This window comes from Lonchura striata, chromosome 13, assembly GCF_046129695.1.
Source record: "Lonchura striata isolate bLonStr1 chromosome 13, bLonStr1.mat, whole genome shotgun sequence".
Classification (NCBI taxonomy): Eukaryota; Metazoa; Chordata; class Aves; order Passeriformes; family Estrildidae; genus Lonchura; species Lonchura striata.
The window spans coordinates 22,974,181-22,994,698 of record NC_134615.1 but is presented as its reverse complement, the minus strand read 5'-3'; the positions used below and the strand labels follow the sequence as shown (position 1 = coordinate 22,994,698).

Sequence of the window (20,518 nt, the reverse complement as noted above, 5' to 3'; positions counted from 1 at the left end):
CCAAGCACCAGGAGCTGGGCAAGGGGATCCCTGCAGCAGGAGCAGCCCGGGTGGGACATGGCCAGGACGCTCAGCCTCGCAGGGAAGTGGGGGGCCGGACACCCCACGTTTGGCAGGACACAGGGCAGCTGGGAAATGGGCTCCTGGGGCTGTGCACGGTGGGGCTGGGCTGCCCGGAGCCAGGGGAGCAGGGGGGACGCCAAGCGGGGTCCCTGAGGACTCTGCTCCCCCCACGCTGTGGGTGTGCAGCAGCTCCCAGTGCAGGAATGGGGCCCATGGTGCTGCAGCACTCACGGGGACTGCCCTGCCCGCAGGGAGGAGGTGGTTCTGATGTTGGGGTATCCCTGAGCACATAGTGGCAGTCCCAGCCAGGTGCCCCGCAGGGTCTCTTAGCCCCTCCTCAGCATGGAGGGGCTCTTGGAGCCGCAGCAGAGGGGCCATCCTCAGACCCTGTGCTGAGGCAGCCCCCGGACTCCTCAGCATTTTTATGGTGTGAGTACAGTGCCAAGGAGGGGCCACAGATTCCACTCTGGGGGTGCAGACAGGAGCCCCCCTCCCTCCTGACTGCCCGCGGGGACAGCCACACATTTGGTGCTGCCTAGCCAAAAGGAGCCTGAAGCACTGGCCCTGCCAGCTGCTTGCCCAGCTCAGGACTCACCCTGGGCGTGATGCCCACCCTTCCACGGGACACAGGGTCTGGGACAGGACCATGATGGCACCCGTGAGCTTTGCGTGGCCCCACAGACATCACGGACACAGGGCTGAGCACGGCTCCGTTTAATCCCACACCTCGTCCCAGCGAGGTTCCCCTCCCACCCGACACATCCTGGAGGGCACGGCCAGCCCTTCCCTGGGGGAGCCGCTGGCCCTGACCCCGGGGCAGGGGCAGGTCATTTCCGCGGCTCAGCCCCGCTATGGCAGCACCACGATCTTCTTCTCCAGCGTCTGCGGGGGGAACAGGACCCTCCTCACGGCCGCGTCCAGCTCCTCCAGCGCCAGCTGGGCGTGCAGCACGGTGGCGGCGTCGCGCTCGGTCGCGGCCACGAGCTTCAGCAGGCGGTACAGGTCCCGCAGCACGTCCCGCAGCACCTGGGCACGGCAGGGCCGGTCAGCAGCGCCCCTCGGCGAGCCCCGGCAGGGCGGGGCTGCCCCTTCCCCCGGCACCAAGCCCCGCCACCGCAGCCTCGACCTCCGTGACTCAGTTTCCCCACATGCCAGCGGCACGTTGTGGTGATCCTTCAGCCCAGCGGCATCGGGGCATGCCGGGATCCCAGCTGTGGGGATTCCCGTAGGGAACTGGCTGTTTCCCCCATGGGAGCTGAGTCCCAACACGCTTGTTACTGGGAACTGCGGAGGGAGGCCACAGTGGTGGGAAAACCGGGCATTTCCAAGTCAAATCAGCGATGAACAACTCCCACAGCTCCCAAGAGCTGGCACTGCCCCCAGCATGGCATGGCACTGACCATGGCACAGCCCAGCAGCTCAGAGGGATGCCCCCACAAAGCCCCCCTTCCCCAGGATCTGTTGAGGGAACCCTTTAGTGGGGGATGCCCAAAATGGGCGTCTCAGTCCCTGGGGGCTTTCCCTGGAAGCCGCTTGGGAATGAGCCCTGCAGCCCCTACAGAGCACGGGCCCTCCCCAAGGTATGCCCAGGAGCCCCCTGGGGACTGTCCCTGCCCCGGGGACAAGCAGGGGCTGACCCACCTCAGTGACCTTCTCACTCAGCCCCCGCAGCAGCAGCACCACCACGTGCACAGCGGCTCTCCGCACCTCAGCCTCGGGGTCTGTCCGGGCTATGGCTGTCACACAGCAGGTGACCTGTGGGGACAGGCCAGGGGGCATCACCAGGGACCCAGAGATGCAGGGGATCCCATCGGAGCAGCCACGGATGCGCTGGCAATGTCCCAGCAACGAGGATGGGACCCTCACGCCCTGCTGGGTGCAGGCTCTGAGCAGCTCCCACCAGGGCCAGGCGGCACATGGAAGCCTCAGGAAGCTGTGTGAGAGTCTGTATAAAAATCAGGCAGAGCCAAAGGAATCCAATTAAATCCCGGCAGTGACAGCCGGGAGAATTAGCAGAGCTCGCACCTTCCCGAAATAGCAGCGTGTGGCTCCCTGGCATCACATCAACTGCCGGGATCCACCGGTGCCAGCGGGAACCCTGGCACCGAGGGGAGCAGCCCGAGGGGTGTGGGGGGTGTGAAGCTCTGGCTCCCTCGGGGCTCAGACCCATCACCTCCAGGGCTGCTGGGCCCCTGGGACTCGGGCTCGCCCCAACTGGGATCTCCCGGCAGCTCCTGAAGCTGTATCTCATCCCCAGCCTGCAGCCAGGCAGGTGAGGGCCAGCTCCGTGATACTGATGATACCGATAATGATAATTAAGATAACGGGAGAGTAACAAGCTGTCATTAAGCGGGAGGTGTCTCTGGCAGGCACCACTTGTGGCCCCAGGTCTCCTCTGTCAATGGCTGCCATGGGTGGAGCAGGTACCTAAAATTCAGGGCTAGAACCTCCCTAGTGTTTGCTTCAGGCCTCATGACTTTCATACTCCACAGTATCAGCAATTATCACTCGTGTCCTTTATGGAAATGTCCCGTTTCCATATGGAAATGTCCCATTTCCATGTGCTAACAAACGCGCTCGTTAAGGAGAGGCCCCACGCTCCCCAGGCAGGGTCAGGGAAGGATGGAGCCCGTACCTCCTGGATGATGGAGCCCAGCTGGAAGCCGAGGTGCTGGCAGAGCTCGCCCAGGTTGGAGAGGCTGCTGGCCCTCAGGGCACCGTCGGGATCCCGGGCACCCCGCAGGAAGGCCCGGAGCAGCGGCTCCCGGTGCTGAACACCATGTCCCCTGCAAGGGGGAGCAGAGCTGTGTGTCACCAGGGAAAGGCCCACCCTTCCTGCCAAAGCCCTGGCTCCTCTGGGAACAGATGGGCTGGGCATCTGCCTTGCAGCACCACCAAACAGCTGGATGCAACACCTGGAGTGTGGCTTGTGCCCCTCAGCACACACCCCATGGCACAGAACCTGGGGCTCTTTGCACGTTCCAGTCCTCCCATGGGGTTACTCACAGTCCTGTACACACACCAAGTGTGAATCTCAAATTCCAGCACCATCCAGACACAATCCCTGCCCCAATTAGCACGCAGAGGTGCTGTGGATGTGTGAGCTGCTAATGAGAGCTCACACCCGTGCTCAGCATCCACAACCATCCCGGGAGCATGGCCATCCCACAGGAGCTGAGCAGCTGTGTGCCCCACGGGGTGCACACACCTACCGGGCAGAGCTTGAGGGCTGGAAAGAACACTCCAGAAGGCCAGCTGGCCTGTAACTTCTATGTTTCTCCAGCTCTCTCAAGCTCTAGAAACTCCTTGGACAATGGTGTCTGGCAGCAGATGGAGGCAGTGGCGTGGATGCCTTGGGATGCCCCAGGGTGTGCAGACAGGAATGATCCTTGGGGGCAGTGGAAGCCCCCCACCACCCTGCATGTGGGGGCTCAGGGCTGGGGTCTGGCACAGGCTGGGGGAGCACAGGGCAGCGCCGTGATGCCAAGGACTTGCTGGGAATGTATCATGCTCTGTGCCTGCATCCCAGGACTTGGAATCACAGCAGTAGGAGCAGGGCAGGGTGATCCGAGTGGGATCCCCTCCAAAGCCAGCAGTGCACCAGCCTCTGTGCCAGATGGCTACAGAAGGGGCATGCAACACTTCCTTTCCCCTCCCAGATAGGGAAAGCCACTCCAGTGGGACAGAAAACAGGCATGGGCACAGAGCAGGAGGGAGGCATGGTAGTCTCTTGGCAGAGCAGGAGAGCTCAGAGCCAGAGAGGGCTGTGGAGCGATCCTGGAAGTGCTGGATAAATCCTTGCTCTCCCATGCTGAAGCTTTGCAACAGAAACAACTTGGTGCAATTTGTTCTATAAATACGCCGGCGAGCCGGGACGTGCTGGAGCTGCTGCCCGTGGCAGCGGCACCGCGGGGAGAGCGCGGTGCAGGACGTGCCACCGTCCCCAGGGCAGCTGCCAAGGGCACCCTGCACCAGCCCACACACACGGACTGGGACTGAGGGGCTCTGAGCTGATCACTGGAGCCCCACAGGACACCGTGGGACGCCCTGCACCCACACCAGCAGCGAGGACGGATGGTGGCACAGCCAGACACTGATGCCACAGCTGGCAGAGCTCAGGGATGCCACTGGTGCCAGGGCATGTGGCACAGGTGACAGGAGAATCACAGTCCTGGGGTTCAGGGGGGTCCTGGCTCTTCAGGGGCATCCCCAGCAAAAGCGCACAGTGCCCACCCGGTGACCAGGGAGCTCTGCCTGGCTGCCCCAGCACTGCTGCCACCTCCCTGGCTGTGTACAGCTCCAGCTGTGTGCTCACGCTGGCCAGGCCTCCTCCACAGAGTCAGGCAAGGCATTTTAGGACGTGTCCCAACAGCAGATGCCAGAAAGGCATCATCCAGCTCCTACCTCTGAGCACGGCGTGTCCGGGCGCTTCCCGGCAGTCTCCAAGCCCGGTGCTGCTGACCGAGGGGATGGGGGCTGCTGGCAGGACCCATCACCCTGCTCCTGCTGCTGGCAAACCCCAGCCAGCTTCTCTTTGGCTTTCAGACCCTTCTCACCTTCTGACAACAAAGGCACCTATGGGCTTTCCCCCTGGCAACGCTGAGGCCAAGTGGTGCTGTGGCTGCTGGCAGTGCCATGCCCACGGCCACGGACTCACCCAGCGCCCGGGTGACACGCATCAGCACCTCGCCCAGCTTCATCCTGGTGACAGCAGCCATGGTGTCCTCCGTGCCCTGTGCTGGGCGCTCGTACTGTGCCAGCAGGACGGGCAGAATCCGCTCTGGATACTCACTGGAGAGCAGGGCAATGCCTGGAGGGAAGAAAAACTGGAAAATCAGTAATTTAGCAGTTGGCATCAGGCATCCACTCAATGTGCTGGGTAATGATGCCATTTGACCCAGTGAGGACTTGCTGCACTGGGGGCAGCTGGGAACTGCAGCCACTGCTTGGGCACAGGGTCTGGTCACTGCTCCCAGCTCTTAGCCAGCAGCACATGGTGCCAGTCTCTGTCCCTGCTGGATTTACCTGGCCCAGACTGGGAGCAGGAGCCAGTGCGTGCCGCATGCCCACTGCATCTGATCTCAAATTAGGCATCAGAGCCTTTTCCACCTCCAATGGCCTCCCCTGAACACACTCCAGCCCCTCAATGACTGTCTGGTCACGAGTGGCCCAAAACTGACCCCAGATTCCAGGTGTGATGGCCAGCACATCAGGAATACATCACTGGAGCCCGGCTCCATGAAACCCAGCGGTGCCACACGTGCTGGCTCAGCCCCAGCCCCGCTGCTGTGACAGGGAGCGAGCGGGATTTGGGGACCAGTCCTGCACGGCCCCCAGCCCTGCGCTTGGCACGGCCCCCAGCCCTGTGCCTGGCACGGCTCGGCATGGCACAGGTGCCGCTGCCACGGCCGGCTGAGTCAGTGCTGCAAGGAACCGCACCAGGGTTAATCACCAAAGGCACGGCAGCTGCACCGGCATTAATCACCGGGACGTTACAGCCTCTGTGCCCCAGCCGTGGGCAAGGACAGACCCATCCCTCTCAAGACCGTGCAGGCAGCGGGAAGCACAGCATAAACTCCTTTCCCAGCTGCTGCCGAAGGTTACCAACCCAACGGCAGCAGTGCCAGCATCGCTGTGGGCCAAGGGAATGGCACATCCCCTCCATGGCACCCAGGGGACCGTGACTATCCATTGTCACACAGCACACACACGTCACCGGTGTGGCAGCACCTGCCTGCAGATCCCACGGGCAGCCGGGTGCTGTGGGGCTGTGCCGAGCGTGCTGGGGCAAGCACTGACCTGAGGGTTTCCTGGGAAAGGGTGTGAGTACTCGGGAGCTGCCACCTTGGCAGAGCCCTGAGGGAGCACCAGTGGGTCCCCCATGTCCTGCTCCTCTGCCAGGCTCAGCTAAAGAGACCCCCCTGTGGGTGCCAGAGCTGTGCCCATGCTGTACTGGAACTGCAGCCCCAGCCTGTGGCACAGACCTGGCACAGGGATGGTGACCAGCTCCTGGGAGTAAGAGTAACTGGGAGATGAAGTCTCCAGCTTCAGGAACTCGGCACAGAGCCCACATGTGGCCGCAGGCTTGGCGAAACAGCACAAAGCCACAGACTGGGAGGGCAGGAGATGCCGAGCCCTCAGCCTGGCCGTGGCTCTCCTGCTCTTCCCTCGCAGGGTGCAGAGGCTCCACAGCACAAAACCTTCCCTGACAAAGGGCTGGCACTCACCCCGACAGGCTCACCTTGGATGGCTGAGAGGTAGACAAAGGCGTCCTCGTGCTGCACATTCTCCAGGAACACCTGAAGGAAGGAAAATGCCATCGGCAGTGACCCTGGGCTGGGCCAGCAAGGCCAGAGGACTCCAACAACCGCGACCATCTCCAGGCTGATGGCCTGTTCAGCGCCAGCTCTGCCGGTGGGGGACACAGCAGGGGACAGGGACCAAGGCAAGGGACAGGGACCACAGCAGGAGCCTGGTACCTGCAGCAGCTTCTCCTGAAGCCGAATTGCCTCTGGATCCCGCTGCGTGACCAGGCTGGCGAGGCGGCGCAGGGCAGCTGCCCGGCTGGGGGGCTGGGGGTCGTAGGCTGACAGCAGCAGCTCCTGGAGCCCAGCCGGGGCCGGAGAGGCACTGGGCTCACGGCACCGCTCCTCGCTGCTCTCCCCGTGAGCCGGGGGCCCGGGGGCTGTGCCAGCAGGGCTCTGCGCCGCCGCGCCGCGCTTCCTGCCCAGCACGCCGGCGGCAGCGGCGCCCAGCGAGCCGGGGGCACAGGCGCCGTGGGTGCAGATGGCGACGCGCAGGTCCGAGGCCAGCTCCCGGGTCAGGGGCTCGGGGTAGGTGCGGGACAGCTCCTCCAGCAGCGGCACCAGCCGCTTCAGCACCGCAAAATCGCTGGACTTGAGCTGTGCAGGGAGAGGAGCAGCGCTGGCACCGGTGCAATGAGGCTTCTCTCCCTGGGATGCTCCCAGGAGGGTGAGGAGCCCCAGAGCTCATCCCCAGCTCGGGTGCTGCACTCCAGGCACCTCGAGCTCCTCTCGGCCCAGCACCAATCCAGCCCTGGCAGCAGCCACGGGAGAAGATGGGAAGCGCGTGATCCTGAAGAGCAGCAGTGCCTGGGTATGGGGCCCAAGCCAGGGACATCCCTCCCACCAGCACTGTGCCAGATTTGCCTTCAGTTCTGCCTGGAAGGATGCTCCCAGCACAGCAGCCATGACCTGTCCTGAGCTGGAGAAGCTCTCGCCCTAATCTGGATTTAACTGCTAAAATCTGGGATGTGAGGCCTGAAAATGGGCGCTTTAGCAGAGATTTTGGATGATTGCATAAAACCCCTCGCTGCTGAAACCCAAACAGCTCTGCAGCTGCTTCCAAAACCTTTCACATTCTATTTTCCAAATTATATCACTCCCATTAATGCAAAAGTGGGAACTGGAACTCGCCTGGGAGGGGCCCACTGCAGCCACAAGACTCTGGTTTTAACTTCTCTTCAACTACAACCCTTTTCCCAGTATTAGAAATTTAGCAATAAGAGACAATAAATGATCTTTTTCTGTTAACAGCTGGATCTTCCTTAGGGCAAATCCAGGGATGAAACAACCCCAGCAACTCAGTGATGGCAGCAGGTTAATGGATGTGCCATTGCACATCATGGCAGCTCCACTGAGTGACATAGAGCTCATATATATAGATACAAATATATATGCATTACAAGGTAACTGAGAGATATAAATAACAATATAAATATGTATAAAATGTAAATATAAAAGTATAAGGGGATTTTCAAGGGTACAGCCCACATGGGAAGTTCACAATGCTCTGCAGCCAGAGTCTGTGACCATGTGGGGAAGCAGAGGGTGCAGTGCTGGTATTTAAAGATGCTGTATGTGACTGCACTGTATCAGTGCCTTTTTCAGAGAGATTATAAGTTAGTTAATTGGGCTCTTGGGGGTGCCCTGCTTCGATTGAATCCTTGGTCAGCTGCCCCAAGGAAAGAAATTATATATCTATGTCTCTATATCTATTTACAGGCTGCAACCGAGCAGGGACCCCGAGCCAGGGCACCCTCAGCTGGGTGTGGCAGTGCCAGCTCCCCACCCCACACCCACCCAGCCTGGCCCCTCACCTGGACGGCCCCGCCGAGCACGGCGGCCACGAGCCCCATGGCCATGGCGAGGGTCTGCGCCTCGGCCGCCGCGCCGGGGCCCTGCGCAGGGCGGGTGCAGGCCCGCTGCAGCACGGCTGCCAGGAACCGCTGCACCTGCCGAGGGAACAGCCAAGGGAACAGCCGTCAGCAGCAGGGACAGCCCAGGCCAGCTCCCTGCAGCTCCCGCGGCCTCTGCGCCATGCCAGCCTCCCCGTGCCTCGCAGCTCTGCAGGACAATCCCACCCAAACCAGCTTCCCCCATCCCACACAGCTCACTAACACAATCCCACCCAAACCAGCCTCCCCATCCCACACAGCTCACTAACACAATCCCATCCAAACCAGCCCCCCCGTCCCTCACAGCTCCCCATCCCAATCCCATCCAAACCAGCTTCCCCCATCCCACACAGCTCACTAACACAATCCCACCCAAACCAGCCTCCCCATCCCACACAGCTCCCCAGCACAATCCCATCCAAACCAGCCTCCCCATCCCACACAGCTCCCCAGCACAATCCCACCCAAACCAGCCTCCCCATCCCACACAGCTCCTCAGCACAATCCCATCCAAACCAGCCCCCCCGTCCCACACAGCTCACTAACACAATCCCACCCAAACCAGCCTCCCCATCCCACACAGCTCCTCAGCACAATCCCACCCAAACCAGCCTCCCCATCCCACACAGCTCCCCAGCACAATCCCATAGCATTCAGACACAGCTCTCAGGGAGGCACAGGGATGGATTGCTGGGGTGTCTGTGCAGGGCCAGCAGTTGGACTCAATGATCCCTGTGGGTCCCTTCTAATCCCGAACATTCTGTGATTCTGTAATTCTGTGAAACCCTTCCCATTTTCCTCCTGTTGCCGCTACCCCAGTCCCAGTGTGGGCTCAGCCAAGTCACGTCCACAACTGGGACAAAGTGATGGTCAAACCGGTGGGGTCTCTCAGCAGCACAAGCCCCCCTGGGGCTGGAGGAACAGAGGGATCCCAGCTCCATCTCTGCCTCCTGCCTGGCTCCACCATGGGATGGAAGCTGGAAGGCAACTGGGTTAGTCCCAAAAGGAAGCTCAAGGTGGGTCTGTATGGGATTGCCCTAGGTAAAGGCTTGGAAATCCCAGAGCCAAAGAGCTCCAGCCCCCGTCCACAATTCTCCATATCAGCCTCCCCCTTATCCTGCACAGCTGACACACTTCCTGTGTTCTCACTTTGGGACTTTTTCCCACAATATTTTTATTCCACATATAACGATCCTGCCTGGTTGGCATTGGCCTTCTCCACACTTGGCACCAACATCTTTGATCCCACAGGCTTCCTGCCTTCCTAACAGATCCTGAAATTAGGGAGTTGATGTTCCTCATGCTTTATCTCCTCCCAGACAAGCCTGGGAAGGGTTTGGATCAGGGTCACTCCTACCTAAGAGGTGTGTTGCAACAAAAGAGGAACTATTGTGTTCCTATTTCAGACAACAAAGTATGAGGGCACCAAGGTCCTCTTGCACCAAATTCCAAACTTCCACCCCCAGGGCACTGGATGCAGGCAGCATTTCCTCCTCAGCTGCCAGATTCCTTAAGCACATCCCTTAAGCAAGGAGGGAGGCTGTGGAAAAAGGCTTTGGAAAACGCTGCATAAAAGGCTGAGGTACCTGCTGGGATAATTATTCCAGAGAAGAAATTCCATCAAACAGCAAGTAAGTAAAAAAAAAATTGGAATATTTGCTCTCATAACACAGTGACAGAAGCTGGAGGGGTTGAAGTTATATTTAATATTTAAAAAAGGAAAATTGTGAATAAATAACAGTAGATTGCAACTGAGAAAAATGAAAACTTAAAAAAAATAATCTAAAAAAGAAACATTTTAAAGTGGGAGGGAAAGAAAATGAAAACTAAAACACTGAGGCACAGTTGTGTCTCAGGCAGGAGGAGAGAATCCTTGGTGCAGTGAGGAAATCAAGTTGACCTTGGTTATGGAGAATACGTAAATAAAATAAATGTGCAGTTGCGGGGGGCCACAGCAGCTGCTGCTCCTGGGCTCCAGCTTTGGAAGGATGGATCCCACTTGCTCCCACCCCATTAGGGCCCCCAAAGGCCCCAGGGAACCCCACACTGCAGAACCTGCTCAAAGCCTGTCCCTGTCCCAGCCTGGGGCCTCGCTGAAACACAACCCCAAGGCAGGAGGATAATGGATTTTTTGTCTGGATTTCTTTGGTGGTGGGTTTTTATCCCAGACTCCTGGCTGGACCCTGAAACCTGGCAAAGCCCTCCCCCATTTCCCAGCACCGCGCCTCTCGCCCGGCGGGTGGGTGTGATGGGAGGCAGGTGGGGACAAAGCGCCGCTGGCTGTGTCCCCTCTGCTGCTGAGCACACAAAGGCTCCTTTGTCCCGAAGGGAACGTGAGGAAACCTGCCTGAGCCGTGACCACGGCAGCACCGGGAGCTGGCACGGCTGGGGCACCGGGCAACACGGCAATAAAACACAGGATGAGGAAGTAAAAGGCACCGGATCTGCAGGGGGAGATCCAGAAGGGAATGCCCACGCTGCTGTCCAGCTGCCTTCCCGACCGACCCCATCAGGGCAGGCTCAGGGGGAAAGATTTTAAAAATCCTTTTTGGGACTGGGGTCAAGGGGCACCAGTGGCCTTTGAAATTACAATATTTAATAAATTTGGCACTGTCCATTCATGAATGTAGGAGCAGAGTTATGTCAACCAGGTTGCTCCCATCCAACCTGGCCTTGGGTACTTCCAGGGATGGCACAGCTACAGCTTCTCTGGGCAACCTGTGCCAGGGCCTCACCACCCTCACAGGGAGGAATTTCTCCACTGCACCCCTTCTAACCCTGCCCTCTGTCAGGATGAAGCCATTCCCCTTTGTCCTGTCACTCCAGGCCCTCGTACAAAGTCCCTCTCCAGCTCTCTTGGAGCTCCTTTAAGGACAGGAAGTTTCTCTCCAGGTCACTCTGGACCCTTCTCTTCCCCAGGCTGAGCAATCCCAACTCCTTCAGCCTTTGCTCCTGGCAGTGTTCAGCCGATCCCCCCGGGCTTTGCCACGACCAACCTGCGCGATGTCAGTGAACACGGTGTCGGAGACGCCCTCGCACAGCGCGGCCACCAGCTGCAGCACCAGCAGCTTCCTGCCCTGCCTGGCCTGGTACTGCTCCAGCTCCAGCAAACTCCCTCCAGGCTCCACAGCTGGGCTTGGAGCTGCCTCGTCCTCCGCAGCCACCTGAGTCAGCTCCTGCGGGGAGGGAGCGCAGGCACGGCCAGGCAGTGGTTAAACACGGGGCCAGGAGCGCCAGGTGACTCCTCACAGCACCACCACCTCCCAGCTGCTAGATGAAGGTTTCTGAGAGCTGCCCACAGCTCCTGGGTGTCCCATCCCCATCCCCTCCTGTGACTATGGGCTGGGACACAGAATCCCAGTCCAACCGAGGCCTGGAGGGAAGCCTGGGGGGCTCCAAGTGAGATCAAAGGAAGCAGGTATGGGGCCCCTCTTCTAGAGCCAAGGAAGCAACAGGGATTATTCCCAGCCTCCAACACACTTCAGACATGCTCCTGTAGTTAAAACAACCCAGAGGGAGGATGAGGTTTAACCCCTTCAGGGACAGGGCTGCTCCCACTCCTTGGCTTCCCACCCAGCACATGCCATACCCCAGGACACACAGGGGGATGATCCCTCTTTTGCCTTCTGCTTGTCCAGGGAATCCCTTCCCGCAGGTATGGTCCAACCAGGGGCTGGCTGCCCTCACCTTCAGGCAGTGAATGAAGAAGTCTCCAGCCAGACCATTCTTCTGGCAGTGGGACAGGAGCTCCACCAGGCTCTCTACATGGCACTGCTCCAAGGAGATCTTCTGGTACAGGGCCTCATCTTCATCGCTGGAACAGGCCACTGTGTCACCAACACAAACACACCCAGAACCCCCTGACACCCAGCCCCAGGGCATGGTGAAATCCCAGCCTGCATTTCCCTGGAAGCCTTCCTTCCCAGCACTTCCCAGCAGAGCCTGGAGGCAGCTGAGCCAAGCGTTGCCCAGGTCATTTGGGCTCTGCTTATTAAATAACCTGCACTCATTAACAGAAACCATGAGCCCATAAATAACACAATCAGGGCTGGGTAAGTTAGGCAGTGGTCAGAGCCGTGGCACCAGGAGCATGGGCAGAGCCAAAGCCAGTATGGAACAAGTTTAAAGTAGTCCCAGTTTAAGCAAGGCAGAGTTGCTTCTAATTCTGGTCCTCCAGTACCTAAAGAGAGTTTATAAAAAGGCTGGAGAGGGACTTTGAGCAAGGGCATGGAGTGACAGGACAAGGGGGAATGGCTTCCCACTGACCAAAAGTGGGTTAGATGGGATAATGGGAAAGAATCCTTCACTGTGAGGGTGGGGAGGCCCTGGCACAGGTTGGCCAGAGAAGCTGTGGCTACCCTATCCTTGGAAGTGACCCAGGCCAGGTTGGACTGGACTTGGAGCAACCTGAGATACTGGAAGGTGTCCCTGACCATGGCATGGGGCGGAACAAAATGAGCTTCAAGGTCTTTTCCAACACAAACCAGCCCGTAATTCTAACTCGGGTCAGGAAAAGCTTGAAAAGAAGCCACACCAAATGTATTTGTGGGGATTTTGCTGCAGGTGCTCCCAACTCCCAGCACACCCCTGGGCACAGCTGTGCTTCTGCCCGCCCCACAGTGCTGCCCTGGCCCTCCTGCCAGCTCACAGCCCCTCTCTTTAAACCTTTAAACCCAGCCTCCTGCTGCAGGACATCCCAGCCAGCGTGGCTGGAGACTAAAGGCTGCAGTTAATTCCCAGCATGGCCAGCTCTGCCTCCACTCAGGTGCCATCTGCCCGCGCCAGAGGAGTTCTGTGGCTGCTCTGCGACGCTGGCACTGCCACAGTCTGCGCTGTGACTGTGCCACCTGTGCCCGAGGGACTCTGCTCACTGTGTCACCAGACAGGCTCGGGCTGGAGGCTGGAAGCTGAATTTGGGGGGTGTTGAGATTGGAAACGTGCATCCCCTTCCCAGACACTGTGCAGGCAGGCAGAGTGCACACCAGTGCTCAGGCAGAGCGTGATGCCTTTTGGGGCTGGAAATGAGAGCTCTGCACCCTGCCCAGGGAACCTGGGGCTGTGTTGGCTCTGTGGGCTGTGTGGAAGTGCCACCTGCCCGAGCTCAAAGGGATGAGACCTGTGGGATGGCTCTGGCAGCCTGGCAGCCCCCTGCTTTGCCCGGAATCTCTGCCAGGCTTCCCTGGAAAGCCCTGGGTGCCGAGTGACCCAGGGACTGTCCACAGCACACACCTGATGGTTTCCTCCACGACGATGGCAGCACCGCCCTCGCTGCCCACACGGAGCTGGCACTGTGGGTGTAGGGTGGGCACGTGGCTGCTCAGCCCTGCCAGGCCATCCAGCACAGCCAGGGACTGCTCCCGCTCTGCCTTCTCCAGGAACCACAGCAGGATGTCCTGGCATGGTGAGCTGTCAAGGAGAAAGGAGCCAGTGGTGATGCTGCTCTGCCCACTGCACCTTCCCTGCATGTTTTGGGATGAGGGACATGACTGGAGTGCTCCTGAGCAGCCACGGGCTCTCCTTGGGATGCTCCAGCTCCTGGCTCTGGCAGTGAAAGCATTTGTGCCTGTTTCTAAAGGAATCAGCAGCATATCCTGTCCTTCTGGCGCTCCCAGATGGAAGGATTTGGGTTCCTCCACACTTCAGGCTGGCAAAGAAGCACTGTGAACACCCTTGGCACACCCTGCCTGTGCCTCACGCTGAGGTGACAAGGGCTGGGAGGCAGTGCCAGGGGAGAGGAAGAAGGCGATGGGAGCACTGAGGTGGCACGGGGAGCCCTGCCAAGGGAAGAATCAGGTTAATGAGGTGAAGCAGCCACACTGGGCCGTGCCAGGGGTCTGGAAACCCGAACACTTCCAGGCAGCTGTGGGTTCAGTCATCCCTGCCAAATTCCTTAGCAAAGGAAGCAGTGACTGCTGGCCCAGCAGCAGCGTGAACTTGGCGTGTTCCACCAACTTGTCACGGCACTCACGGCTCTTTGAAGTGATTAACGAGGCCTTAATATTAAACAGCAGAGACCGTGTCTACACACACCTTTTAGGGAAAGCCTCCACACGCCAGGATCACCAGAGCACTGTGCAACCCCACCAGGAATGTTTTTACCAGGATGGCCCTACCTCCAGGGAAAGCCTGGGGGAACCAAGGAGAGAGGACAGCCAGCACCTGGTCACGCCTGTCCCTGCCACGACTGGCACATGTGGGGCTTCCCACTGTACACCAGTCAGTCATGGTATGGGGGATCAGCTGCCAGGAGGCAGGTCCTGATTGTACCAGAGGAGAGTGATCCCAGACTGGAGACTGACCCTGTACTTCCAACAGGCACTGTTTAAACTGCTTTTCCAGTTTTTATACTATTTGTAGATCCCTCCATCCAGTTTCCAGCATCACTACCTCCATCCATGGATAACCACAATCCCTGCTCCTGGCAGAGCCACCCTGCGCTCCCGAGGGCACGCTCACAGAACATCCTACACAGAACAGAACATCCTGGCTCCAGGGAAGACAAAAACTAACAAGAGAACGACTTCCTGGGGCATAGGCTGCCAGCAAGGTCGTGTGCCCTGCCTGTGGTTACTGCCTGCTTGGATGAGAAGGTGGATCTCTGCTCCTGCCTGTGCCCTGAGTGTGGCTGCTGGAGGTGGGCAGAGCCCAGCAGATGAAACCCCAGCAGAAGCAGAGCACAAACCCTCCCTTACCGTAAGTATGACACATTCTGCTTGGCAAAGGAATAGAGGGAAAACACCACTCCCAGGACTGACTGCAAGGATCCCAGCAGCAGGCTCGAGCTGTCATTCCCAACCACATACACCTACGGAGAGAGGGGCACAGGGAGGGGAGTCAGACACCTGCACGGGGCAGAGGGGAGCTCAGGAACACGTCTGTGCACAGAGCAGCTATCAGGGAGGATGGTGGAGGGCTCTCAGCCTTTTCCTTCAGTCTGGAGGCTGTCTTCCCTGATTATGCCACATTCCCTATTAAAACCCGCCTTCAGCACCCTCTTTCTCCAAGAATTTGCTTAACCACAGCAGGGCTCCAAGCTACAGGAAGGTTGCAGGCAGCTTCTTGTGAAGTCTGCTGCTTAGAAGTAAGGTCCTGCCTTACCCAGGGATGCAAGAGGCCCCCTGGAATAAGCAAATCTTCACTGAATTACTGTAAATCTCAAACACAGAGATCAGTCACTAGCAGGGCAGCTGGCCTAGTGGGTGCTGAGCTGAGGCACTGGGCTGCTCAGGCTCGGGAGGGGACTGCAGAGGCTCTGGGAATGCTGTTGGTGCTCAGGGGGGTATTACAGGGGTTCTGGGAATGCTGTAGAGCCTCGAGGTGGGGGTGCAGAGGCTTGAGGGGGGCTATAGGGGCTCAGGGGTGATTGCAGAACCCTACTCCTCCCCTCCACCTCATCCAGCACCCTCCCAAGAGGCTGAGAAATGGTCCCCACAGGGCCCTGCCCTGCCCCACTGATGCACACAGACCTGTTTTCATGTGCTAATCCCCATGGAGCCATTCCTCCTCCCCAGACCCTTGTGTACACAAAGCCTCCCGATGAAGCCCCAAGGATGGTTTCTCAGTAAGCATCAAATGACACTTGTTAGGCAAGAAACCCCCACCCCCAAACCTGGGGTCCCCTCACTAATCTGGCTGCTGCAGGCCCCTAGTGCTCTGCCATTAAGGAAGGACCCACCCCAACCCCCCCAGCACTGCTCTGGGAGGGAGCAGCCCTCCAGACTGGTCTCTGCCTGCCAGCCAGTTACAACAGATCATTACTGGGAAAATAGACAACAATCCCAGCATTTAAGAGCTTAGCCTGCCTCGGGGCATGCCAGGAAGCAAGTCACCAGCTTCTGAAATTTCAACTCCTGGACTGGAGATGTCCTTCTGGGTTGGAACATGCAGCAGGAAGCTGCTGAAGCCTGCAGTGTGGCACTGGGGCTACTGGTGGGAATGGCAGGAAATGGAGTTATGAGCGGAGGTGTCACAGGAGAGACCTCCACAAAAAACCCTCATCCTTTACAGGAAGCACAAGGATGGACCTCACCAATCCCTCAAAGACTAGAACCAAGATGTGTGCTCCAAGGAAAGCTTAGGGCTCCTTACAGTGCCTAAGGGATCTCCAAGAGGGCTGGAGAGTGCTTTGGACAAGGGCCTGGAGTGACAGGACAAGGAGCAGTAACTTTCAACTGCAAGAGGGTGGGTTGAACGGGATACTGGGAAGGAATCCTTCCCTGTGAGGGTGGTGAGGCCCTGGCACAGCCCATGTGGAAGCTGGGGTACTCCTGCAGATGAAACCAGACAGCTGAGCATGACTGCAGGAGACACTGGGTTTGTGTGGCCCAACACACACTGAACTGCTCACCAGGTCTCAAACCAGCCCTTTTTCCCACCCAAAGCAGACACAGTACCTTGAGCACATCTTCCACACAGCTGCCCAGCTCTGCCTCTGGCACCAGCACATCCCCTGCTGTCAAATCCTCCAGTGCCAACTCTGAAAGAAAAGGGCAGAGACATGAGCCCCCCAAATCATCCCAGAGCCCCCAGCAGCAGAACTGCCCCACCATTCCCTGCACCCAAAAGCACTTCCACAGCTCCCTTCCCTCCCCACGGGAACAGACCAGCCCTCATTAGCCACACTAATTGTGTTGTAGTGTCGTAAACCCCCAAGGAGACATCAACACAGACCACAGCTCCATGATGGATGATTCCCCAGAGAGCTGCTGGTCAGTCTGGGGAACCAACAGTTTCTGTCTAGAAGCCCGAAACAAGGATGTCAGACTGGGAGAGGTTCCCAAAGAGCACGGGGCAGAGCCAAACTGCTCAGCTCCCAGGCTGCAGTGACTGGACTCAAGTAGGGGTAAATACAGCGTACCCAGACAAACTGACAGGGTCAGCACAGAGAGCTGGGCTGCCACACTCCTCTGCCTGGCTGCTGGCCTGAGAAAACTCAGATGGAATGACAAAAAACAGCGAGGAGCAAAACCAGACCCCTCCCCAGTCCACCTGCAGCCCCGGAGCAGCGGCGGAGCGGTGCCAGCAGGGGCTGCAGCAGGTGCCTCTCTGCCAGCTGTGGCTGCTCCCTGGCCATGGTGAGCAGCGTGGTGGTGGCCACACGCTGGAACTGCCGCGCTGCCGCTTTGTCCTGGATGTGCAGCAAGTCCAGAATCTGCAAGGAAAAAGAAACAAGGATCAGCAACCCCTCAGAGAGGGCAGCCTGGCGCCTCACAGCAACCATGGAGCCACCCATGTGCTGCTTTGCTGGCAGCTGGCATGACATTCCATGTGTGGAAGAGCCAGTGTCCCTCCCACACACACAGGATACCTCTCTGGGCTCAAACCAGGAGCCTGCCCCACTCCCAGAGCCAAAGGCTAGAAGAGCTACACACGGAGCTCTGTGTAGCACAGTGCCAAGTACCTCGTGTGAGCAGACAACATCACCCAGCATTTCAATAAAACATGGAAAATTCAAGAGTGGAAATGTCCTACTGCCAGAAAAACATCTCTCAGCTTGAGCCAGGCCACACTCCAGCAAAAGGAAGAGCCCCAGCACTCTCCAAGCTGAGAGCTGGCTCTGCACTCCCCGGCAGAGGGGATGAGGCACTTACCTGGGGGCACACCTGTCTGTAGTAGTCCTCGAGGGACAGGCACTGCTGTGGGCAGGCAGCCAGGATCTTCCCAACTGCATCACATTTCCTCCAGTCCAGAGCTGCTGCTTCAGCACCAGCACCACCTACAACAGCAGCAGAAATCCCAGGTCAGCTCCGACAGCTCTGGCTGAAGTCAGGTGTTCCCAGCCAAAAATTGGATTTTGAGCTTTTATTGCTCTTTCAGGAGACACCTGAACTTAAGGATAGAAAGGGGAAAATTGCTGTGCAAGAGCTCTGATAATGGAAAACAACTCCTACAGCCAGGTGGGTGAGCCAAAAGGTGGGGAGAGGTTGTGCTTGGATGGTTGGAGTTGGCCAGACGAGATTTTGGCACTAAGAACCGTAGGATTCAGCTTGTGGAGAGCAACAGCTTCCTTCCCTGGCAGGACATGGAGCACAGGGGATGGGATGGCTCTCACTGTCCCTACAGCTCTCACAGCCCAGTGCCCAGCACAGCTCCCAGCACACTGGCACTGGGACAGGGCACTCCCCAGGACTGATCTCACTCTGGACACACAAAATGTGTGACCCAATCGAGGCACAAACAGGCTTGGAGCCTTTCAGTGTATCCCAAATTAGAGCAATCTGGGAGCTCAGCACAGTCACAGGCAAAGTCTGTGTGTCCCCATGTCACCTCAGCCTGGCACAAGCCAGCTCCTACATCCAGCTCTTGTGGCTCTGCTTTTCCGGGCCTCTCATGGGATGAACTGTCTCAAGGCACATCTGAATGTGTGATGCTGGCACCCAGAGCCCCCCACTCACCGTCTGTGCCCTCCAAGACACCCCGAACCACGGCCTGCACCCCGCCAGGCCTCAGCAGCCTCTCAGAGAGCAGATGCCCGCAGAGCCGCCGCAGCCAGGCCGGAGCTGCCCCGGCGCCCGGACACCTCTGCGAGGGGGCAAAGGAGCAGGTGAGGAGCGTGTTTGCACACACCTGTGCCAAGCCCAGCTCTGGGCAAACAGCCCACGCTCTGACAGAGAGCACAGGATACAGCCTTTGAATTGCTGCTTCATCCAGTGGCACAAAGCAAACCAGGAATTAATGAAAGAGGTCAGCCCTCAGGTGCTTAGCATGCTATTCCATCTCTGGAAGTATCAAAAGCCAGGCTGGACAGAGCAACCTGGGATAGTGGAAAGTGTCCCTGCCCATGATAGGGTGTGGAATGAGATGAACTTTGAGTTCCCTTCCAGGCCAAGCCATTCTGGGATTCTATGTTTCTTTTACGGGCATTATCCCATGGGGTCTTTACTAAAACAACACTTAAGAGATTCCCCATCTCCTACTGCCCAGGATGCTTTGGAACAGCCCCAAAGAGCAGCAGGTGCTCTGTGTCATCCCCAGAGTGGGAAAGGTGAGGTTGGAGGAGCTGTGCTTGGCTGGGCACCGCAGATGTGGGTACCAAGCCAAGGTGGCACGTGCGGCGATGACAGCCCCTGGCACACCCACACTCCGCTCCTGCACAGCAGGGCTGGAACGACACACACCCAGCACTCGGGGACTGGCTTTTTAGGTGTAAGAACATTTCCAGAGGAGCAGCATCCTCGGTGTGTGGGAGGCACGGGGGTACGGACCCTGAGAGCCGCGTGCCGGGGATGGCTCCGGGTACCTGCTTGGGCTGTCCCTGCAGGACGAGCAGCTCCTGCACCGCCAGCGGCTGGTAAACACGGTCCAGGATGTCCCTCAGGGCTTCCCGGCACTGCGCTCGCTCCGCTTCCGAAACACCCTGGAACAAAGCATAGCAGGGCTGTTGAGAACAGCTCGGCTGGGCACTGAAGCCGGCGTGCCGCTGCCCTGCAGCCCCTCGGCGGGCTCCGTGCCCCGTTATTTCTCCCACACGGGGCACGGCGGGCAGGGACCGCTGCGGAGCGGGCTGGGGCTCGGCCGGACACGCACGGCACCGCCGGGGAGCGGGACACGGACCTGGCAGAGGGCGGCGGGGCCATGCCCCAGCCCGCAGAGCCCGCAGAGCAGCAGACGGAGGTGCCGGGCGAGCAGCGGGGCGCCCAGCGCCGGCAGCCGGGCCAGCTCGGCCAGCGCGGCCACGGCGGCGAACAGCCGGGGCCCGCGGGTGCCGGGCGGCGGCCCCGGCCCCGGCCCCAGCCCCGGCGGCAGGTGCGGCAGCAGCCCCAGCCCCACGGCGGCCCGCAGCGCCCGCCGCACCGCCCGCTCCTGCCGCACGCTCAGCGTGTCGGCGCCGGGCGGCGGCGGCTCGCCGGGGGCGGCGGGGACGGCGGGGGCGGCGGCGAGCGCGGCCAGGCGCTCCTTGAGGCACAGCAGCAGCGCCAGCAGCCCGCAGGCCGCCGCCCAGCCCGGCTCCGCGCCCGCCGCCCCGGCCGCCAGCGCGGGCGCCCGGGCCAGCACGGCCGCCCGGAGCTGGCGCAGCGCGGCCCAGCCCGCTGCCCGGGCCAGCCGCTCCTCCAGCGCCGCCGCGTTGCTGCGCAGCGTCTCCGGGCACAGGGCGCGCTCCGGGCCGGGCTCGGCAGCGCTGTCGCCGTCACTGGGCGGCCCCAGCAGCAGCTCCAGCGCCTCCACCACACGGCCCGGCTCCGCGCCGCCCGCCATGCCGGGACCGGCCGGGGTGAGCGCCGCCATGCTGAGGCGGGCCGGGGAGGGGCGGGAGGGCGC

At 59.6% G+C, this 20,518-nt stretch overlaps 1 protein-coding gene across 1 annotated transcript; it reads right to left on the bottom strand.

The window, feature by feature from the left end:
- Window positions 1-762: 762 nt before the first annotated feature.
- On the bottom strand, window positions 763-20,465 carry TANGO6 (transport and golgi organization 6 homolog). The gene is made up of 18 exons (XM_077786402.1): window positions 19,814-20,465; window positions 19,500-19,616; window positions 18,655-18,781; window positions 17,851-17,975; window positions 17,249-17,411; window positions 16,654-16,736; window positions 14,953-15,065; window positions 13,490-13,666; window positions 11,948-12,074; window positions 11,257-11,436; window positions 8,183-8,317; window positions 6,543-6,965; window positions 6,305-6,362; window positions 4,707-4,873; window positions 4,620-4,622; window positions 2,699-2,833; window positions 1,705-1,818; window positions 763-1,089 (listed from the first exon to the last, which is right to left on the bottom strand). Exons 1-18 carry the CDS (start codon window positions 20,453-20,455, stop codon window positions 913-915), a joined length of 3,066 nt encoding a protein of 1,021 aa, XP_077642528.1. The 5' UTR covers window positions 20,456-20,465; the 3' UTR covers window positions 763-912.
- Window positions 20,466-20,518: the final 53 nt, after the last annotated feature.

What these genes read in the sequence shown, in the direction of transcription:
- TANGO6 (XM_077786402.1), bottom strand. Translation starts at nt 20,455, where the DNA reads ATGGCGGGCGGCGCGGAGCCGGGCCGTGTGGTGGAGGCGCTGGAGCTG. An exon ending in TGTCTTGGAGGGCACAGACG is followed by an intron (nt 17,976 to 18,654) that starts GTGAGTGGGGGG and finishes CTGCTGTTGTAG; the next exon opens with GTGGTGCTGGTGCTGAAGCA. An exon ending in GTGTGGAAGATGTGCTCAAG is followed by an intron (nt 15,066 to 16,653) that starts GTACTGTGTCTG and finishes CTCTCTCCGTAG; the next exon opens with GTGTATGTGGTTGGGAATGA.